Source organism: Diorhabda sublineata, chromosome 1, assembly GCF_026230105.1.
Source record: "Diorhabda sublineata isolate icDioSubl1.1 chromosome 1, icDioSubl1.1, whole genome shotgun sequence".
Classification (NCBI taxonomy): domain Eukaryota; kingdom Metazoa; phylum Arthropoda; class Insecta; order Coleoptera; family Chrysomelidae; genus Diorhabda; species Diorhabda sublineata.
In genome coordinates, this window is record NC_079474.1 from 39,645,615 (window position 1) to 39,669,203 (window position 23,589).

The following is a 23,589-nucleotide window of genomic DNA, read 5'->3' on the forward strand; positions in this document are numbered from 1 at the left end:
ATAAAAGCGAACCTCTTGACAAATTTAATTCTAATACAAATACGTGTTAACCTTCTTTTACAGAATCTGAAGTTTTAACTAGACTCTAAAAATTAAAATTTTTCATCTAGTTGTGCATGTCTACTACGAGACAGTGCGTCAGTTCTGGCAATACCATTGGATTAATTATTCAATTTCTCGTTAAAATATGGTGATTTCTGTTTTCTATTCCATACGCTTCTAGATATAGTGCTCAGTATTCCCTCACACGTCGAGAGAATGTAGATTGAGATTTCGTCTCCTGTGCAACAAAATCTGACAGGATGATCATCTTCTATTTGCGATAGTTCCTCTGTAATATGGACTAGACATATTTTTAATTGCATAAATGTCTGCTTTAAAAATGCTTGATATGTTGCCCAGGCTTTCAGAGTATTTAGTTCTGGTCCTGTACAACCCTATTCCAGTTCTGTCGCCTACTGCTTTATATCTGTCTATCACCATTCTATCACCATTCAATGGCATTTCTGCTCATTTCTTGTATGGTGTTTTGATCATACTCATTTCTACAATTTAGAATTGAGGCCAGTTTTCTGTAGAAGCTAAACTTTTTCGATGCATCAGGTTTGGGAATTGTTTAGAGACGGTTTTTAGTTGGTGATTCAGTCTCTAAACATTCTGTGTGATATTTTATCTCACCGGTACTATGTGGAGAGATGGAAGATTCAGAATCACTTCTAGTTCAGCTGTGATTTTATGGCTCCGGTTGCACATATGAAAGTCAATCTTTGTACTTTTAATAGGTTGTTCCTCGTGGTATTCAGACTAGCTCTAGTACCTCAATCTACTGCTCCATATGGGATGATTGGTCTCACAATTGCCGTGTACATCCACAGTAGGATCTTTGATTACAACCCCATTTCCTCCTTGCGAAGCTTCTACACACCATCAGGGCTTTTGTGGCTTTATTGATTATCTCCTTTTCGTGTTTAGCAGCACAATTAGCTAACGTATAGAAGTTGATTAGATCTAGATAGAGTTGGCCAAGGCTTTCTAACGGTTATATCATAGTATCACAAATTTATGAGGCCATATCTGATGATAGAAAACTTACATTCTAATATATGTATGCATATGATATAAAACTATATAAGTCTATAGCAACAATTGGTGATTATCATTTACTTCAATCTGACAAAATATGATACCTTATCTTTCACTAGGAAACTCAATCCTATTCAATTCAATCATCGCATTTCTAATAATGTCCTTAAAAGATCTGAAAGAATCAAAAATCTTGTCATATTTGATGGTTAATTAAACCCTGTTGAGCATATAGATATTATTCCTTTAGTGGAGCCTTTAGGAACTTTAGTTTCATACTGAGAAACTCTAAGCAGTACGGAGACTTACAGAACTTGAAACAGCTTGTAACATAGGTACGATAGATTTCCACAACTACAATAATGAGAGACGGATTCAAAGAGAAGCAAAAACTGTTTTAAAAACTCTTAAAGAAATCAACAGATTATTCAAATTCAAGCCATAAATATCAGATACTACAAAAGAAAAATAAGCAGAAAACTGATGCTTAAAGTGTTGTATCCGCATGGTCCCTCATAGAGCAGATCCCAAGTAATGACATAAAAGGAAATTTTGAGATATCGTTTTGGAACATGATGTCTTTATTAGTGTAGATAACCGCAAAAAATGGTGTGAAAAATAATAAGAAATAATGATTAACAATGAGTAGTAGGCAAAACTGTTTATTTCTGCATTAAGAAAAAGCACAAAATATTTGATATCAATATATCTCATTCCAAATACTCAAATACTCGTATAACTTTTGTTAAACCCTTACTAATCATCTCAAACATGACCAATCCCACCGTTAATCATTTTCTTATCCAACTTTAGTAGATATTCTATCCGTAAGAAGGAATTTATTGAAATCAAATCTGGAAATCGAGCTGGAAATTTAATCGATTCTCACTTTCTCACATTTACCGAGCTGGAAATATTCGGTCGAGGAACATTGTTTAGGTGGGAATGCCGAAACTATATCTTATTTGGTGTTATGAATTATTACATTAGCAACTGCTAAAGCATACATCAAACACTAATAACGTTCATTTGCATCTATTGTTCTCAATATAATATTTCATGCATTTCTATTGAACGAACCGTGAAAAGTTTTCCGGCGAGTATTGGGAAAAGTAGAGCAGCTCAGTGAATAGAGTTTGCTATAGACTTGTTTCTATTTCAATCTCACATGGGGCTAAGTAACTCTAGTCTACTGCCCCTTTTACTTCGAAGCACTCGTCTTACCTCTGCGTATAGATATCTCATTCAGTCGAGTTGAATAGTTCCAACTAAATCAATTTTACTATTCGGTTTTGAAATTTGAAATATAAATATGAAGGCATATGAAAAGATGATATCTATTTGATTTCAATTGGCAGGTGAGTCCCTGCATTGCATTGAGCCCTGCTGTTTAGTCCGAGTAAATATCTAACAGCTCTCTTTTCTAGTTTGAAGATTCGCCCAAATTGAGTCGTACTCAATAAGGGCATAATAGACTGTTATTGAGGTGGATAAGTTAAGTTCTTTGGAAACTGATCTCAGCGCAAAGCAGGAGGAGCTTAATTTTCCAGATAAAGCGGCAATAAGCCCTAAAAATTTCACAGAATCAAGGATGTCAATGGATTTAATAAAAAAGGCTGCAATATATTTTTATGCGATAAAATTTTGGTTTTAGAGAGGTTGAGACAGTAAAGATTAGAATCGCACCATGATTTTTATGTTTATGTAGCAGCATGCAATACAGAAATAAAACATGATCTGAGTGAATTAGAACAAAAAATTTCAAACTTAGAATCTACCTACAACCAACACCGACAACTACAGACACTATCCTCTCTGCAATAACTGATTTTATAGAAAACTAATTTTTTTATACTGCAAAGTGAGACAATTTGCAAAGTACTATCGATGTAATCAATTTGTTACCTTTGGTCGATACACAATGGATAAATATTTATTACAAATTTTTGAATAAGAATGTTCGGAAAGTTTCCAGCTGTTAGATTTCTAGACAACAAAAGGATTCCAAAATAAATGGAATTTCTACTTCAAGACTATAAAGAAACTCATTCACACACTACCAAGGCGTGTGTTTCCCATTGTGAGATTCCCATGAGATCATGCCACGCGGTGAAAAAGTGGAAAGAGCTGAATGAAAATCAATAGAGGAACTAGTGTTTTTATTAGCAATAAAGAATTTTCTCAAACTGCCAAGTTGAAAAAACAGTACTATTTTCTTTTCGACATTTCCTCTTGATGAAAATTGTATTATTCTATTTACAATACTAATTATATTACAGCTCTATTAATAATATTTTCCAAATCGACTGTTATTGGTTAATGCTCAATTTATATAGAAGGTATGACTATAAAAGTCGTTGAATTATTCAACTTGGAACAAAACGAATAAGATAACGTAAAATTTAAATTGATGTACTCCAAAGTACGGCCTTCAGCTAGCAACTTAATCCAACGTTGAATCCCATGCCAAAGCCAGCAGTCATTTGGTACCGTATCTGGTAGATAAGATGACGGGGAGACTTTGATGCAGGCGAAACTTGGAACAAAAACAACTTGTAGTATGTCGTATTGACATGTATGATAAAAATCCATTGGCTCAATTGTCAGGTCTCTTCCTTCGCACTCTCTTTCACCCAGTATTTTATACTGAATATCCTTCTTCGTTTAAGTTTAGTTTTGGTTTCGTTTTGCTTTGGATTTGTTTTTAGTGTTGTTCTCTCTGTTGTCTATTTTACTCTTTCAACTTTTTCTTCAACTACTCAATATCCACCTCAGATTTTAATAAGACTATAAATTTATTTCTAACATTTTCTAACTAGATAACAGCTAGCATAGGGAAAATGTTATCCAACATTGCTTTTGGGGTCTCCTCATCAGTTTCATCTGTAGTTCATGGATTACATTTACCACTATTTTAGCCAATGCTAAAAATTTCGATAGTCTTATCCACTGATGTAATATTAAATAGAGTTTTGCTACCTTTCATAGTTATTATATGCCCAAGTTTGTTGTTTAATTGCAGTCCAGTTGTCGCAAAATTTTCGACACAAAAACTTCTTGCAATAAGTTAAAATATTGTAGACTATCTTCTTGCTCCCGATCTGTGTTTAAATACTGGCATAGCTTCAGTTATTTAACTAGCTTGTGTAGGGATAGAAGATCGTTGAAAAGTGATCTGACGTCACAATCGGTGCTGAATTATTTGTTGATATTCAGTTGGCGTATAATCCTGAGTGTTTTAGACTGTTAATTGAGTGTAAAAATTTAATTTATTTCGACAAGTAAGTTTGTTAAGCAAAACTGAATTCATTTATATTTGATACCGGAGATGTCGACAAATTGTCCACTAAAATTAAAGGAAAAAAAAGAAGTCATCCCACTTAAAATAATGTTAGATTATTACAACAGAATAAGCATAAGAATAAACTTCCACAACCATCAAGCTCAAAAAAATGGGAATCTGAAAAGAAAAAGCAGTGATAATCGTGAAGAGAGTAAATCAAAGAACTTGAAAAAATTTTTAAATGAAGAATGGATTCTTAAAATATTCTACAATTTTATATTAGTACTCGTATGTAAGTACTAACAATACGAATGCTTGTTATTATTATTGGTATTTTTAGGTTTAAATTCTTTCACATGTAAGCATTTAAAATATTGCTGGTTATTCTAATTATGAATTTTAATATGTTTTTTAATAAATACTTAACAACCAATTACTCCATGTCTCCATTTCATTTATAAAAATAATTTCTTGGTTTGAAGTTGTTGGAAACACATTTAAACCTCGATTCCAACTTCAAGCTCATAATGACAATATATTTATTTATATAACTAAAATAATAAATATACTTATAGTTAGATTCAATTTGCATAAACAAAATAGCTCTAAAATCTCAAGAATTACGATATAAGGCATAAGACATGGGCGCACTCTCTGCAGAGCACTTATGGTGACGTAACATTCGATTTGATCTTGTAAATGATTTGGAGAACTGAGCAATCTTTTGTGTCTATAATCATTGCTCTTACCGCACTTAGTATTCATCCTTTGGTTCAACTACATCGAGTTGATCTCCTCTTACATCATAAAGAAAACAACAAATGTTCACTATTTATACCGCATGCATATTTACCATGTGTCCTGATTTGCTGAAAATTGGCAGAGACGTAGAATACATCATTATAAATGAAATGTCAAAAATCCCCTTCTACAAGTACAAAACTAAGGTTTTTCCTTTTTTCTCGAAAACGGTATTATCGTGAAAATAGATTATACGAAAGTTGTAGATCATATAATTATCTACAAAAATTGTCCAGTCACTTTTCTCTTACGATTCATTCGACCATTAATGAGATATCGCGATTTTAATCACTAGAAAATTTATATTTTACATAATATGCACATACTTCCGCACCACCAATGAGGTAATGTGCTTTAGGCATTTTTTTAACGTGGCTTCCCCAGTAGATATCCTCCCCGATCTATTGTAATAAAGAAAGTTTGATCAGATCATATCCTATTGATTGAAAGAATGGTAATATTGCTAAAGATCAAAGTGGAATAGGTTGTTTTCTTCTTCATGTTATTATATTAGATAATTGTCTAATTCTACTTCGACAATTATTTCTTAGACTTCATTTTCTTCTTCTTGCACAATTTCTGTTCGCTGTTTTAAGGATGCTTCAATTGTTTCTTCATTAATATCATAAATATCTTCATCTGTTGTATTTGTTTCGATATTGTAGCAAGTGTGACCCCGACAATTGATGCATATTGGTGGACAAAATAATCCTACTTTTTAACAGCCACTCTTGTTAGTACAATTCGTCTTGTATTTACAAAAAATAGTATTAAGCATTTTTTCTGGAGCATGCGGGAGAAAAGTTTGAATTGGTTCCAAATAATTATTTGTTAATTTCCAACCCCATCCTTTTGCATTTAGCTCATAGCTCATTGCGTAGCCACACTTGAACTTGATGATACACTCGTGTGTATCATCAAGTGTACAAATGAATGTTGAAAAGCAGAAGCAGATGTTGGAGGCAGACAAGACAACTGTACTGTTTTATTGTTCCATGCAGATTTCACAAATCTCAAATATCTATATTTGTCTATGGAATAATTTTTTTGGAGTTGCAAGAAGAAAACGAATTCCATTTGTAATGATGTCGTGTGGAGAAGAGTCAATCTTTGTAAATACTTCTGCGCAATCAATTAAATCATTAAGTTTATCGAACAATTTAAATACTAATATTTTACCTCTTTTAAAAATTGCATGTAAAAATGACAGTTGAATTTAAACTAGGAAATTAGGAACTGACAGTATAGTCTTATTTCTAAATTACTCATTCAATTTTCAAGTTTTATGGTTTAAGTAACACAAACCAATAGTTTCTTAGTTTCATTTATATTGAACGTTCGATGACGTGTACGCATTTTAGTGCGAATTATGTATTTTATGAATTTTCTAATGATTAAAACCGCGATATCTCACGAATGGTGAGTCGTAATAGAAAAAGTGATTATATGATATACAAGTTTTGTCTAAGCTATTTTCACAATAATACAGTTTTCAATAAAATTTTTTGCAGAAGTAGAATCGAAGGGGATTTTGGACATTCCATTTATAATAATGTATTCAACGTTTCGACCAATGTTCAGCTCTGTGCGAATTTTGACTAAGTTATGATTTATTTTTGTTTATTTTTACTGGATATTATATATTATAAGAATTTCTAGGGTATTGATTAATAATTTCTCAATTTACATACTTATCAACCAAAAAACTGGTTGTATTTACGTAGAAGTAACATTACTGTTGCAAGCCAACCAATCTATGACAAACTGCGCGATATTTATTTGCAACGATTAAAACTGTTCACCATCTAACCCGATTCACCATCTTACTCGGTGTTACCCTACATCTTCATTTATCGAAACCTACGACATTTCTGTTAATTCTCTGTTTTTTTCTTTCGGATTTGATATTTTCTAATTATTACCTTGCAGTAAGCTTTTCACTGATGGATTACTTTCGAGGCCTTAACATAATTATGTTCAAAAGATTATTCTCCAAATTTCAACGAAACATGTTATTACAAATTTAGAAATTATTTTTAGGAACATTTTGCATGAATAAATTTAATTCGGCTGAAAATAAACACCTCTGCGCCTCTAATACAGATTAAAATTAATTAATTACAAAAGTTATGACACGCTAAATACCGTCGGATAAAAAACATCGGATAATATGTACCACGACACGTTTATTAATAATTATATTGTATACCACAAAAAATTTTTATTATTAATGTCGAAGGGTCTATAATACAAAAGTTTAGAGAGTATCTTAAGCCAGTCTATACTTTTTCACTACTGCTTAAATACTAATTGTTCAGGAGAAATCCTTTTCAAATTGATGATATGAATGCCTGTTGCCATGGGGTAACCCGTACCATATGGTTTAAACCAAATTTGATTAAACCATTGCAAGAAATTGTTATTTTTCAACTGGAAAATTTCTTTTATATTTTCTATTCAAATACAAATAAGAAAGCTTCTATGACTTTTCACGATTAAGTTGATATTTTCAAAGATATGAATTTTTAAAAGTTGGAAATATCTCGAATTTGGGTACTTTTGATCCATGAAAAATATATTAAAAAAAAATAAAATAGTAATAAAATTCCTTTTCTGAATTCTTTATATTATAGTTAATAATATTTCTAATAAATATTAAAAAAAAGTCATTGCTTATACTTATTGCTTTTTAATTGTTGGACAAATGTCAGCGTCGTAGAATTGATTCATGTTGCGAGGGACAGAGACGGATTTAAAAAAGTGATCGCCAACCTTCAATGATAAGACGACATGAGAAGAAGAAGCATAAAAGGTAAACGACGTACACCTGAAAACGCGCGAAATTAACAATCAAAAAACAGGTCTAAACAATGAAATTTGTTTAAATCAATATTAGGAATTTCATCAACCATTTATTAAGATTGAAAAAAAATATTATTTCTATTAAATATATTTTTCATGGGTCAAAAGTACCCAAATTTTTCGAACCGTGAAAAGTCATAGGACCTTTTTTTGTATTTCAATAAAGAATATAAAAAAATTTGCCCGGTTTAAAACAATATGGCACGGGGTTGCCCCAAGAAAACATGGATTTATATCATCAATTTGAAGCGGATCGCATAAAAAAATTGAGGTGAAATAGTTTTCAGTACTCATGCGCCGTCTCCTCCTGGACTATTTTTCAATAAATATCTTCTCCAAAAACATTATTTGAATCATAGTTATATTAAGAAGATAGAATGATGAAATGATAGATGAGTCACAAACTACATGAATTTGATTCAAGAAGATATTGCAACAAAACTATTAAAGAAAAGTATTGCTTTTTGATATATGTTTTGTTGATAAACAACGATATCGAGAATCTTTCATCAATTATGAAAGAATGATAAATCCACGTCTAATTTCAATTATGTATATTTATAATAAGGAAGTATGAATCATTTCAAATATTTATAGATTTCTATCGGGATGATTGAGGAGATTTTTTTACCAAATGTCACCAATATGCTTGTTTTTTTATATATAATCGTTTTTTGTTGAAGCACGCTTTCCTTCGCATGACATATTGCTTGTGAGTAGCTAGTCACGAATAATTATTATCAACAAATATACCTAACAATTATCAATTATTAAAGGATATAACGGATTTAGAGTTGAATAGAACAATAGTTTTTTCAACTAATTATCCATTCAATTCATGATATGAAATAAACGTTTATGATTGAGTTTTAATATTTAGTATCTAATTAATATTAAAGAGGACGAAGTCGCCAAAACAATTCATATGTATTGAATGACTTATAATATATACTTAAAAATAAAAAACAAATTGAAATAACGCCTTGTCTAACATTAATTCAACTGATTGCCAAAATATATCTAACATTTCAAAAACAAACTTGGTAACTTGAAGCTATAAAAACAATCAAGTGATTGTTCTATTTGTTCTATGTAGAATTGAAGGACCTTCTATAATTTTAATTTGGTTTTATTCATAATTAAACAATTAAACAAATCCATGTATTATTAATATCAAATTTTTATATTGAAATATATTTGTCTATCTATCATATCAATATATAGTCTAGGGATGTCTCCTCGAAAAAGTTTTAACAAAGTTATCAAATGTCTTCAATATTAAATTTGAATACGAGTAGTATCCAAATCGCCCTAATAAAATAATAAAAGTTACTAGCTATCCTGTCAAATTTAATGGTACGCTCTTCTTGTAAATTCTTAATCTTTTCAATCTTCGAAATAGAAAAATCCAATTGCGTGCAATTTCATTTTGAGAGAGCGTTGAAGACTGGCAGAACTGATGAAAAATCTATAACGTCGGGCTTAAACTAAATGTCGAATAGCAGTTATGTACATATTATCTATCTATGGAATATTAGAATAGATTTTTGAGAATATCATTTTTAAGAAGAGTATTTTGTAATAATTGACTCGAAATTAGTTTACAGAATCTCATAAAATACCCTTTTCAATCTTTTCCAAAAATTATCTTAAAAACGCAATGCATATATTCCATTGGTTAAATCCATGACTTGATGCTTATCTGAAAGAGCTTCTCGCAAGTTTTCTCAATGACAATATCATATCAAAATGTTTACCCTATATGACGTCTTTTAGTTTCACTAGAAACCACATTGTGTTGAATGCGGATGTGAATGGACATGTGGCAAAAAATCTCATGAATAAAAATCGTTTTGTGTCTCCGTGCATTATTAAAATAAAGAAGGACACCATTGGTCCATTTAACAGCACTCTTTAATTCACATATCACTTGTTAAATATTCCAGTACGTCAATCACCGATTATAATGAACCAATTTGTCCACTTTTTCCACATCTTTTTATTGTTCTTTGTTATCAACTGATTGATTTCTACTTTCAAGGCTTAAACTGCTCAGCTTCCAGCCTCTATGTTGAGTCTACGTTAGTCTTACGAAATTATTTTCCAATCCTGTTCATTTGATTTATTATTACTAATCTCCCTACTAACTTAACTTAACTTAATATTAACAATTCGATTCCTTAATTGCTCGCAACTTTTACTTAAAAACTGAGCTAAAGTGATTATTGTAACAAGAAGTATGTTGTATATAGTTGATGGTATAGAGTATAGAATGAATTAAATAAGGATGAAGGACCAATTTCTCGCTCTCTACTATGTAATTCTTTGGATGAAGAGTAAAAAAAATTGTTCCGCCAGAGTCAGTTCTATCACTAGTATTCTATCCCTCGTTATTATTCTATTTTTTGCGAAGACTTGCTTTGTGTTATATCGTAACAAATAAATTCAGTTGAAATGATTGCTAAATTCAATTTTGTGTTTAAAAAAATTATTGTTCTATTCTGCAAATTATACTTTTCAATATTTTTCAATTTTTCACAAATTTCAGAAAATGCACAGGTACTGTATTTACATACATAATAGAAGAAAATTTTTTGGATTGGTTAGCTGGATTTTTATTAAAATAGTTGATTATCACTTCAAAGATATAACCAAAGATGATTTGAACACAACAAAAATGCGCAGTCGCAAACTTTAAAAGGCAGTATATAAAGAAATGGGGAATTTCGATATTCGAAAAAACTGTTTGTATTACTGAAAACATGTGACTGAACATAACTGCGCTAGATAATCTCTTATTCTCTAATCTGAAGAGAATTTGTATTTACTCTTTCTTAATTACCATATCAACTTAACTATACTACTAACACTAGTTACATATTAATTATCATAGCTCTATTACTACTGGTACTACTACACCCATGAATATTGCTCTCAATTATAAAGAAGAAAAAATAATGGGCAGATATATAATTTCTATTTTTCAATATATTCTTCATTGGAGTCCGTGTCTCTGCAAACTACTGAATAGTTGAAATGAAATGAAGTGCTCTTTAAATTTTTGTGAGCTTGGGGTGTCGAATGTGGCGGATGCTCAACTAATACAAAACCTACATGAGCTATTACGGCTCTTGCAATGGCGGACTTTAGGACTGTGTGCGTTACTCTGATACACGAGAACACTTTTGTGCAGCTTCTCCGGTATTTTTCTTTTATGGCCTTCTTTAATTTTGAAACTTAATTGGTATTATCAGCACCTGAGATTGTGGCTTATTTTAGACTCCTCATTGTTACTAATCTTACTAAATTTTCTTATCTTGTCAATTCTGCGTTAGAAGATGACTGCAAATATCTTTTCGAGTTTGCTTTTGTTGCCATAGTTCAAAAAAATTTTTCATGTTCACTTTAGCAGTAAGTGTGTATTGTAACGTGTTTCGTATTTATTTACACTCTTTCTACCCACCCAATCTCTCTGGTGGCTGGAAACTACTTTGGATAGGCATCTGTTCGTGTAAAATTATCTCAACCATTCCATCTGATTGTGGATGTAATATCGTGGTCCTGGTCTTTTCCATCCCCAGCTGGTCACAGATTTCCTGAAACACATAGTTCTCGAAGTTTCTTCCTTGATCGCTGTGGACTTCCAAGGACACGCCATATCGGCTGATAAATTCTTTTACCAGCAGTTGTTGCCTCTTGATTCGAGATCCAGTCTATCGCGACTAGTATGTATTTACCACCACTCTCTGTGATCGAAAATGGTCCAGCGATATCCAAAGCGATCCTCTCGAAAAGACTTCCAACATTATATTGTTTCATGGGTGCCTTTCTCTTACGATGTGGTCCATTACTCGTAGCGCAAGTCGTACATTTTTTACACCAGTCCTTCACATCATCGGAGAAATCTTTCACAGATTCGCTTAAGGGTTTTCTTCACAACCAGATGACTTCCCGATGGACGGTCGTGTATCTTCTTCAGTACCTCGGCTACTCTCGTTCTCGGAACCATCATCATTCTTTTTAATAGGCCCTCTTCCAGGACAAGGTATTCCCTCTGAGCACAATATGCTGTTATTGGCGGTGAAAATCTTGACACTTCTTGCGAGGTAGGTCGCCGATTTTCCTCCTTCTATTGCCGAGTCTCTTTTAGGTAAGTATCATTCTCTTAATCTTCTTTGATCCTCCTGGGTGACTATTCTTTATTGACCAATGTAGTTCTTGAATCTACCGCTTCATTCGTTTCGGCTTTGTTACAGTGAAGCAGTCTGCTTGGCACGGTCGTCTAGATAGAGAGTCGGCATTTCGATGGCTGACACCTGCTCGATGTTGGATATCAAAGTTGTATTCTTGAAGAAGTCAATCTATCTGGCGATCTGGCCCTCGAGATTCTTGAACTGTATCAACCACTTGAGTGCTGCATGATCAGTCTGGATAAGGAACTTCCTTCCATTAATATTCTGGTAAAAGTGTTCCACGGACTTCACTACCACCAAAAGTTTTCTTCTCGTGATGCAGTAGTTCTGTTCTGGTTTCGAGAGAACTTTATCAAAGTATCCCAGGACTGTTTCTTGCCCTCCTTGGATCAGTGTAAGCACTTCTCCAATCCCACTTCTGACACCAATGTAACACTTTTGCTGGTTGAAATCTCCTCGTGAATATTAGCCGAAATCATCACTTTTTATTTTCGAGGGTTGTCTGAAATGCTTCCGACCTTAATCTCAGCCAATTTGTATGGTTAATTTATGTTTGATGAACATATAAGTGAGTTTTTGTGAAGATTTTTTCAAAAATGGAACATTTAAGTATCGAGCTGTCATTAAATTTTTGGAACTAGACATTGTATACGGGGACTCTCCACCATCATTATCGACCGTAACATTTTGGGCAGATAATTCAAATGTGGCTGTATCATTATCTGACAAGCATTCGAGACGACCGAAAACTGATACAACCAACGATATCATTCAAAAAGTTCAGGTACTAGATGACTGTCGAATTAAGGCTAGAGATGACACCTGGATCCACGACTACACTCTTGAAATTAAAAAATAGTCAATATACTGAAATACAAAACGCGAACCAGCCAAAACTGGAAAAGTCATGACAACCGTTGTTTGCGATAGACACATGATTTTCAAAAATATAAAACAATACAGTATTATGCATCATTGCTTAGTAAGCTAAAAAAAGGGGACCGCCTACGAAGAAAAGGAAAGTTCTTTTCCAGAAGGACAATGCACACATAGGTTATTACATATATATACACCAAATCTGGCACTCAGCGATATTTTTCTGTTACTTAAACTTAAAATTTCTGTTGCAGAAGAGATTTTCGGGAATGGATGACATTATCCTAAATGTAATATACCTATATTGAAAAGAAAGACGGTAACTATTAGGGTTAAAAAGGTTGAAGCATTGCTGATCTTAGTGTATAGACTTGAAAGGAGACTATGTTAGAGAATAAAATCTTTGTTTGTTTGTTAGATCGTAATCTTTATAGACAAACCTTGCACAAAGCTGCAAAACAAATATTTCATGTTATTTTTCTGTTTTTTGTGAATATAAACAATAATATTCACTTTAAAACTTCAAGAAATATCTTTTATTATCGATTTAATAGCACCAGGGGCATTATTTGAATTTAGATACGAAATTATTCAACTTTTCAACATTTCAAAAATTCATAAAGAAACATTCAATACGTCTTTGCTGTCACCAACAGTAGAAATACTTTTTCAAATCTTTGTTCGCCTGGAAATTGTTATAATACAAAGTTCATTAATAATAGATTCTAACAATAAAAGCTACAGAAAATCGAACAAATTTTAATAAATCGCTTTAGAAGGAAATTTGAGTAATCAACAGATTTGTGTCCAGTGGATTATGTATAAGAAAAACAGTTAACTAAGTGACAAATTTTCGAATTCTTGACACTTGAACATAACAGTGTAAACTTGGGTAATATTATAAATATTACCCAAGGGATAGTTAATATTATCTGACTTAATCCTATTCGATTTTTTTGAAAGAGCAATTAGAATCTGAAAGGCATATGATGCAATATAGTCATTAAAGAGAAAGTAATGGTACCAATAATAATCCCATAAGGAGTGAAGTGTCAATTCAAAGTGACTTTTTTCTATTTATTACAATATAGTATTGCAAAACTAGCATTAATGGAGAAATTATAGAAATAATAAGGCCTTTGGTGAACAATTTTGTTATAACCAAACACACAAACCTTATGTTTCATTTATATCTTCAACATAATGTAGAGACATAATCTTCATTGTTTTGAAAAATATACAATAATGTAATTTGAAGTAATTTAAACCTCTTAAAATACAGAGCATATCTACAACTAAGTGTAATCTTCCTTACGAGCTCATTTCTGCTGCTTTTTGTAGAAATTGTTTCCTATTTGAAACTAATATTCGGAAAAAAACTTTTTCTAAACCAAGTCTGTGATATGAAATTAGTCAAAGCTGATTTTTGAACTCCACTCTAAAGTAAATTGTTTAGCAAAATATTTTCGTGCTATGAAGATGTTGCGAGAGATGAATATTATCGAATGATAAATTAACAACTAATCTCCTATAAAGCCAGCTAACCAATCTAGCATAAACCTAACTAACTGAAGGTGAATAAAGGTAAATCAAACCAGAAGGAATCAAATACTTTTAAATTCGCTTTGTTATATTTTTATACGTTGCCGCTTTGTCGAGTTTTACTACGATCCTTAAGAGGGATTTATTTTCCATTTTACAGACAACCACATTAATTGGACTGTTGAAAACTGCTCGACTTTTGAGATTGGTCAGAGTTGCTAGAAAAATCGATAGGTATTCAGAATATGGAGCTGCGGTTCTTCTACTTCTTATGGCTACGTTTGCGCTCATAGCACACTGGATGGCATGTATTTGGTAAGAAATTTTCAATCAATATACATATTTGATAAATCTATTTTATTCACAAATATATACAGGGTGGCTCGATAACGAAGTATGTAATTTAAAACTAACGTCTAATACCTACGATCACAACACACTTTGTTAGAATATGGTACATCATATGTCGTTTATCGTAGAATTAAGAGAATTCAATAAAATTAATACACTACTTAACTATCGATAGGGAGCAAAGTAATGTTATATCTCCATTGTTGTAAAAATAAAATAAATTCAAATATTTGGTTCTATATGGGCTCTGTTGTAATATATTAATTTTTTTTTTGTTTTTATGACATTTAGCAAGTTGTAAATCGAGCTCTGATATTATATTCCTTTGTTTTGATTCATTTATTGTAAAAGGTAGTGGATCCGTCAGTTATCTTTCTAAAATATGTCTCGAGACATTACAATCCACCCATAGGCTTCAAATACAGTGCAGATCATCAGGATAATGGTGGAGGACGACTCAAACTGATGACCGTCACCTGCGTATTACTTAAGAAGGATCCCAACAAACTGTACTAATAAAAGTAATAACGAGTGCAGCACCACTAACGGATGGAATAATTGTTTATCCACGTATGAGTCCTGGACTTTTAAGTTACTGCGATAGAAGTATTTTGTTATTCAAAGAACAAGACTAAAAATATAATGAACAATATAGAACTCTGGGGATTGTTTTTGGTAGAAGTTATATCAGCTTTTGTATGTATGTATGTATAAATCTATGTATCTATTCCTCCTTTCTTACTGTGGCAGTAGAGAACGCAGTGTTCACATCACATCCATCAATTCCACTTCTTTTACAAACTCTAGAATGTGGGATGGCTTTGATTGCCAGAGATCTTCATACGCACCCAGGTGTAGTACTCTAGAGCTCTTTAATGTTTCAAAATGTCGATAGACATTTGGTCCCACAAAATCTGCACTCCGCATTATCTAATAGGTCTTCAGGTGTTTGTTGAGGCGACAGCACTCCGATAGAACTCCTATTAGTATTCGTAGATTGTACTATATAATTAGTTTTAATGGCCGCATAGACTTACTAGTATTAATCAATAATCCATTGACTACTCAAAGATATAGCCACATGGCCAATTATTTTGCCATCTGTAGGCGCCTTTGACAAAAATTTCATTTCAACTGATGCCAACCGGTGCAAATATGGTGAGAAAGATTAGAGCTTCACGATATTTCTAAAATGGAGAGGTCAGCAAACATGAACTGAATAGAATATTTCTGGATAGCAATGTCCATACAATTAAGTATCTTAGAGCATCCAATCAATGTACTCCATAGAAATTTGAACAATATTTTCTCAAAATAATATAATTCTTCAATCCAAAATAATAAAGGTAAAAGCCTCGATCATGCTAGCGGTGAACCGACAAGATATTAAATTTCTATTTATAAAATTACTAATTTAAATTTTTCATTTGCTGTCGATTGTTTATTCTTTAGAGAGAGTAATTTGAGTTTAGTAGTATTTTAATACATTCTTTTCTTCACTCTACTTCGTTGTTTGCTTTTAAGTAAATTTTGATTTGCATTTGAGGTATTTATATAGTTATTAGAGAAGAAAGAAATGAATTTATTTAATTTACAAGAAACCTTTACGCAAAGCAAATTGTATTTTCTCTCAAGTCTATCAGATTTTCGTTTCAGAAATTCCGCAGCTTGAAACATTTCTCAATACTTTCTGCCCTCCTTGATATATCAAAAAAATTACCATTTTAAAATATAATGAATGGGCAATAAGCACAATAGCAGCTATATTTATTCGTTTCGTTATATGTAAAGTCATTTTTTTCCTCTGAATTTCTCACAAATAATTTTACGGTTTTACATCTGTAGCTTTCCTCATAAAAGCATAAGAATCAGTCCGTGAATATTTGAATTCCTCGCTCTTCAAGTGAGAAAGAAGCACTTATCCTATCGACAGATATATTTCGTTTCACTTATGGAGTGTAAGTGAAGAGAACCGTTTTGAATGGGAGAAAAGCTGAAAAAGTGTCCCTTTCTAAATAGCCAATTATTGTTCGAAGATTCACCAAAATAGCACTAGTATATGAATGATATGATTTAGTAGTTAGTAGTGATGTATGCTAGGCAGAGAAATTCAATTGACTTGTTTAGTTGAGAAATATACACTTTTAGAAATTTCAACTAATCACGTAGTCAAAAATAATTTGGTAATTATAATCTTCAAAATTCATCAAACGATAATGATAAGATATTATCATAAGATATATTTTTATAAACCTTGGCTATTGTTGTTAATATAAAGATGAAAAATTTATGAACAGTTGTAGACGGTACTGTTTATTACTTTCCATATATTATATATTTTATGTACAATTTTCAAATAGATTTGTATATGAATAGCTTTGTTAAAATGGTTATAATTCTCAAAAAATTCAATTTACTATCCTACTTTAATAATTTCTGGTACTGTTTTTAGAATCTTTCTACTTGCTACTAAAGCGCCAACTTAATTTGCTCCATTTCAACACTTTTTTGAGTCACTAAGATGGCTCTCCTTACCTCTATACTCCAATATTTTGACAGCCTTTGATATCTGACTACCGCGTGATTTGAAGAAAAAATGAGAATTTCATATCTTCATTGAACATCAACTTTTTCGATAATAATCATCAATGAAACAATTTATCTGCAAAATCGATTTCAGAGGTAAAAAATTGGTTTATTTAATTTTAATGTGGCTTGGGAATAAAATAGTGAGTTTTTGTCGGAAAATAGGCCAAACTGGATTCATAAGCCAATAGAATCATAGCCGGTTTGGTATGCAAGTAATATTACCCTCTTTGATAACTCCAATTTGACCGATAAAAAATATTTTCTATTTAACCACCTCCCATTTCTGTCAGTGGAAAATAAACATCGATATTTTTTTTATTGAAACTCAACAAATATTAACTAGAGGATACAAGTGCATAAATACTATGTCTCATGCATGAAAATATCAGTGACCCAACTCAGTGGTAAATTATTGATATTAATCGATACAAAGTAGTGAATTATAAAAAAGCATGGTGTATATACACGACTATACAGTTATTCATATTTTATTTAGGGCCTCTTCTGACCCTATATCTTGTGAGAATTCAATTTTTTTTGCTATTTATTCACAATTATTTACAGTTTTGATAATTATTCTTAATTTCTATCTTCTATTATTTGTTTCGGCTGATTGATTATATTTCGATTTATATTATAATTATCGAACATGCTATCTCTTGCAATAATTCGAACAATTGTTTCAAATTACTGAAATGGTCATTTTTATGCCATTACTGTTGCCTTATAACCATTCATCGTCATTTCCTTGATTTTCAATTATTTAATTGATAATTTGTATGATACCTGCTATTAATTTTCTTTATCGTATATTTTTGATAATCCTCAATTATGATACCGTAATATCTTTTAGCTTTTCGTTTATTTACGGTTTATATATGGTAATGATTAAACTAATTTGTCTATAATTGCTGCATCAGCAAAATCATTAAAGTCTCTTTTTTACAATTTGTATAATTCATTAACATATTCATACATATAACTATTTAAAAGCCACCATGTATATCGATGCCGAGTATTGATTTTTTACATTGAAATTATCGATATTATTGTTGCAGGTATGCTATTGGAAATGCAGAGAGACCTATGTTGCCTGCAAGAATCGGTTGGTTGGATATTTTGGCCAACGATACTCAACAGTATTATTTACCTAACAACACTGGAGGTCCCAGTATACGAAGCAGATACGTAACAGCACTATATTTCACTTTCACTTCACTTACAAGTGTGGGGTTTGGAAACGTTGCTCCAAACACAGATGCTGAAAAAATTTTTACTATTTGTGTGATGTTAGCAGGATGTAAGTAAAAAGGATAATTTTATCTGACCAATAATTAGATCATATTTATCCAAAAAACTATCTAAACAGGTAGATATTAACATGTGAAAACTATTGGAAGAAGATTAAAGAAAGCGAGATATTTAAGAAGAACCATCATCTTCAATAAGATATTATTCCAGCCCCTTGGACTACGTTTTTCACAAATTTAATCACTCGTGGTCAAAAATAACGCACAACCCCGATTTCTGAAAATATTTTTTTTAATAAATTCAAATTAATATTGCTGTTGTTTTACTGCTTTTCAATCACTTTAACGCATTAATAAGAAATGTGTATTTTGAGTGATTTTTAATGAGTCAAAAAATAAAAATAAAAACATTGCAATAAAACCAAATTTTCTTAAAAATAAAACTTGCATTCTAAGCAATAATGTTCTTTTTTTAAATGCTAGGTAGCGTGTACTTCCGCCTCTGGATGTAATTGTTGCTAACATTCTCATGGGTATGCTTTTAATTAGGTCTTGTATGACTTCTTGAGGTATGTTCTCCCAATCCTCTAATGCCTCTGCTCAAGCTCATTTAAATTTGGAGGAGATGGATTTCGACGACGAATGCAGCGTTTTAAAATGTCCCAGACAGTCCAGAGTATGAACTCCTACCTCGTTTAAGTAGTTCAAAACATCTGCCGTAACGTGTGGTCTAGCATTATCATGCATTAAACGAGAATCATCACCAATAAATGGCCCGAACGGAACGACGTGGTTTTCAAGAATGTCAGTTATGTATCTTAGTGTGTTGAGGGTGGATCTAGGAATAGACACTAATTCTGTGCGGGCATAAAAACAAATTCCTCCACGAAACATGATAGACCCTCCTTGGAACGGCTCCCTGGGAATGATACAAGGCAAATCTTTCTCCTCGCCGTCTTTGAATTTGATTACGTCCATCTACCAATTTTCTAAATTCCAATCTAAATGCCTTGCAAATCTTAGTCTAGCAACACTATGCTGCCTGGTTAGCAAAAGTACCTGGAAAGTTGTAAACCAGCATTCTGAAGGTGTCGTCTTATTGATCTTTAAGAGATATTTACATTTCGGACTTCTCGTAAAAGGCTGTTGAGCTCGACACTTGTCATTGGCCGATTTCTTAATGCATTTAATTGCAAAAAACGGTCATCTCGAGGAGTTAAAACTGAATGACTTCCTTTTCCAGGCCTCCTAGAATGTGAACCGGTCTCTCGAAATCTTTGCATCAATCTACCAATGGTTGTGTGGTGTACACCAAACAGATTTGGTACTTCGCGATAACTTTGTCTCTGTCCAACTAACTCGGCTATTCTTCCAACTTCGCATTCACTCTATTCATTTTTTGTTTAACTATTTTCGACTTTAACACAGCTTAATTGACTTAAATTACTGCAGTTGGTACAACAATAGAATGAAAGAAACATTAAAATATGCATAAAAATAAAATTTTAAAAAACCACAAAAACTGTTATTTGCTGATAAGAAACTTTGCTACATTTTATCGCTAAAATTTAAGATACTTCAACTTTCTGATATAAAAAAAAGAAACCTGAAAAATTAACATTTTAGGTTTGGATATTGAAATAAAGGATGGTGCGTTATTATAGCCACAAGTTTATATTGGTTAAACTCAAGCATAAGTAAAAACCTGAATAAAAAACTAGATTTGATTGAATCTTATAATTCAAATGAAGTAACAGGATATATCTAGAAGCAACGTGGAGCAATACCAACCGCATTATCCAAAAACAAGTGAAGAACTATAGAGGAGAAGAACTAACGAAGAACTGAAAAATTTGTATAAATACACATCCATAGAAGATACATACAAGCCCAAAGAGCAAGATGGTTGGGGCTTGCTAAAAGTATACCCGAAAAAAGATTTGCAAACAGAGCCATTGAAGAAGGAGGAGGAAGTACAAGAAGGAAGGGCAGGCCGAAGAAAAAATGGTTGGATGCAGATTTGAAAGATATTAGTAGAGAGTTAGAACTGAATTGGAGCGCAAAAGTACAGAATCACAATCTGTGGAGAATAATTGTGAAATCAGTTGAAGAAAAGAAAAAAAGTCATGGGCCTCAAAGGCATATGGTACTGTAAATACATAATGCACAATATATGCACATAGGGAATAAATAAATCCAATACATCCTAAAATTGTATATTACCCGTTATCGAAGTCTGCAAGGGCATATGCACAAAAAACTATTTCTTTTTCAAAATTAATGCAATGCTACTGTTTTTATCGAGTTAAGCATAGCCTGATTATACCTATTTTCAGCTCTAATGTATGCCAGCATCTTCGGAAACGTTTCGGCAATCATTCAACGTTTATATTCGGGTACAGCGAGATATCATACTCAGATGTTAAGAGTAAGAGAGTTTATTCGATTTCATCAAATCCCGAATCCGCTCCGGCAACGCTTAGAAGAATATTTCCAACATGCCTGGACGTATACGAATGGAATTGACATGAACTCTGTATTAAAAGGCTTTCCAGAGTGTCTACAAGCTGATATTTGTTTACATTTGAATAGAAATTTGTTACAGAATTGTAGTGTCTTCGATGGAGCAAGTCCAGGCTGTTTGAGGTTAGTTGTCATTAACATTATAGATAAGGTTAAGTGAGATGCCACAAAAATCATAACAGTCTTCCATGTTTCATAAGATATTCCACATAAAAGAATGTTTATCTCAAAAGGTTTGATTGAAATGGTCACAATATAAATGAAAATTAGCGTGATATAGAGGATAGAGATAGTACTTTGAAAGTACTAGTCTAAGCTTTGAAATTGAAGATTAGGCGTTGAATGGAATGATGTTACTGGAGAACAAACTTCTGAATATCTTGTGGCTTCTTTACATAATCGAAAACGCAATGTTTTGAACAAAATATAACATATGTCAGAAGACAAAAATTCAAAAACGTACTTAGGAAAAAATATAAAGGGATTTTCACTTTAAGCTAACTCCACTTTTCACTTTATTCCAAATTGAAATGAATAAAATTCTATATAAAATTTGCTCTAAACTAACATAATTTGTTCGAAATAAATCTACACAATGAAATGTATACAATTATGCAGAGTAAACAACATATAGTTACAACAGTGATTTCCAATCTTTTTGTACCTGTGCCCCTCTTATGTAAAAATATTCGTAAAACATAATAATTTATTACAAGAAAAAATAATTTTAAATGCAATAAAAACAAATCTTATAAAAATATAAAATTCTAAAAATTTAATGCGATGTTTGAGCTTGTTTTTCAGCACAAACTTTCTCAAACCTTAGTATCATTGAAAAAATCGCGGTTCACAGTTCCTTTTAAACCACTAAGCAATGTCAATACTTCGTTGTTAAGACAGCTACTGTAGCAAAACCAGTTTCACATAGATCAGATGCTACAAATGGCAATAAAATTTCTAAAGTTTTATTTTTTCAAAGTAAGAAAATTGTCCTTTAATGGTAGCCAAAACGTAACAATATTATTTTCGTCTTGAAAATCTGCTTTCATGTGCTATCACTAGATAAGTCAATTATCATTTCCTGCTCTGCTGTCGTAAGACCAAAATTATCATACCTGTAAGTCACAAACGGGTTTCTAATCCATTCATATTTGGACATGTCAAGATCTTTAAAGTGAAACCAGAATTGCTTCCTTAGACTGGTCAAATGATTATTAATAACTTACTTTCTTCTATTTCATCAGCAAGACAGGTAATTTTAAAAGTGAGAAACATGTGATAGTTATCAATTTTCTAGCTTATTATCCACAGTTCTAGCTTTTTCATAAATGCAGTAATCTTGTCATTCTGCGTAAAAGCATGAATTTAATATCAGTGAGAAAGCAAGATGTTTTCGTTACAGCAAGAGTATGGATGGATGTTTCAGCATTTGCACCCGAGATTCCCGGCGAGGATTGTGGATTCCGTATACCTATTTTGATTCATTTTTTTGACACCTATTCGACTTTTTTGGTTTGTATTCGAAAATGATATTTTGGAAACAGTCTAGGGGGACGCACTCCACAGGTTGGAAACCACTGAGTTACAGCTTCAAGTTTTGAAATAATTTATATTTCACATGATTTTCTCTTTACCTCATCTTTTAAAACAATAAGAAATAAAATGATGTCAACTCTCGATATTTATCTTCTTTCTCTTAAAACCACCACACTTTTGAAAATATTCAGAAATGTATTTTGACTTAAAGATTAAGGATGTGTGGAGTAGCTGGTTTTTTGTTTTATGAAAAATTAATTTCAAACGCGTTTTCAAATCCAGATTGTTGATTTATAATAACTTACCCCCTGACAACTGATTACTAAACTTGTCAGGGTGTTTTTGAAATTTAAAACTCTTTAGTTTTGAAAATGAGTGAGATAGACAAAGATACGCAAATATATTCCAGATCAGTAAAAAATATAAAAAGTGTCTCAATTGAAAAAATTACGATTCATTTGATATATTATCTATTTTGTATACAGTAAGTTTTGTGAAATAATTGTGAATAAAATGAGTAGCTTTAGTATAACTTTTGTACAAATCTGTAATAGCCACAAAAAAGTACAAAACCAGAAACTTGATTCTAAAATATTTTCCAAAAGTCATTGAATTCAATGAATGGGAGTTGAAATAGATTAAATAAACTCATACGCTCCATAAGGCTCCAGTTAAATATTTCCATAAAGGGGTATATGCT

The 23,589-nt window shown here is 31.9% G+C and overlaps 1 protein-coding gene across 1 annotated transcript in view; it reads left to right on the forward strand.

The window, feature by feature from the left end:
* The window catches only part of LOC130451640 (potassium voltage-gated channel subfamily H member 6), a 280,003-nt gene that overhangs the window by 224,896 nt on the left and 31,518 nt on the right, over nucleotides 1-23,589 (forward strand). Inside the window, exons 13-15 of the mRNA XM_056791206.1 lie at nucleotides 14,801-14,955; nucleotides 18,639-18,880; nucleotides 21,167-21,476. Coding sequence (XP_056647184.1) covers nucleotides 14,801-14,955; nucleotides 18,639-18,880; nucleotides 21,167-21,476 — 707 coding nt within the window. The remainder of the gene's footprint in view (nucleotides 1-14,800; nucleotides 14,956-18,638; nucleotides 18,881-21,166; nucleotides 21,477-23,589) is intronic.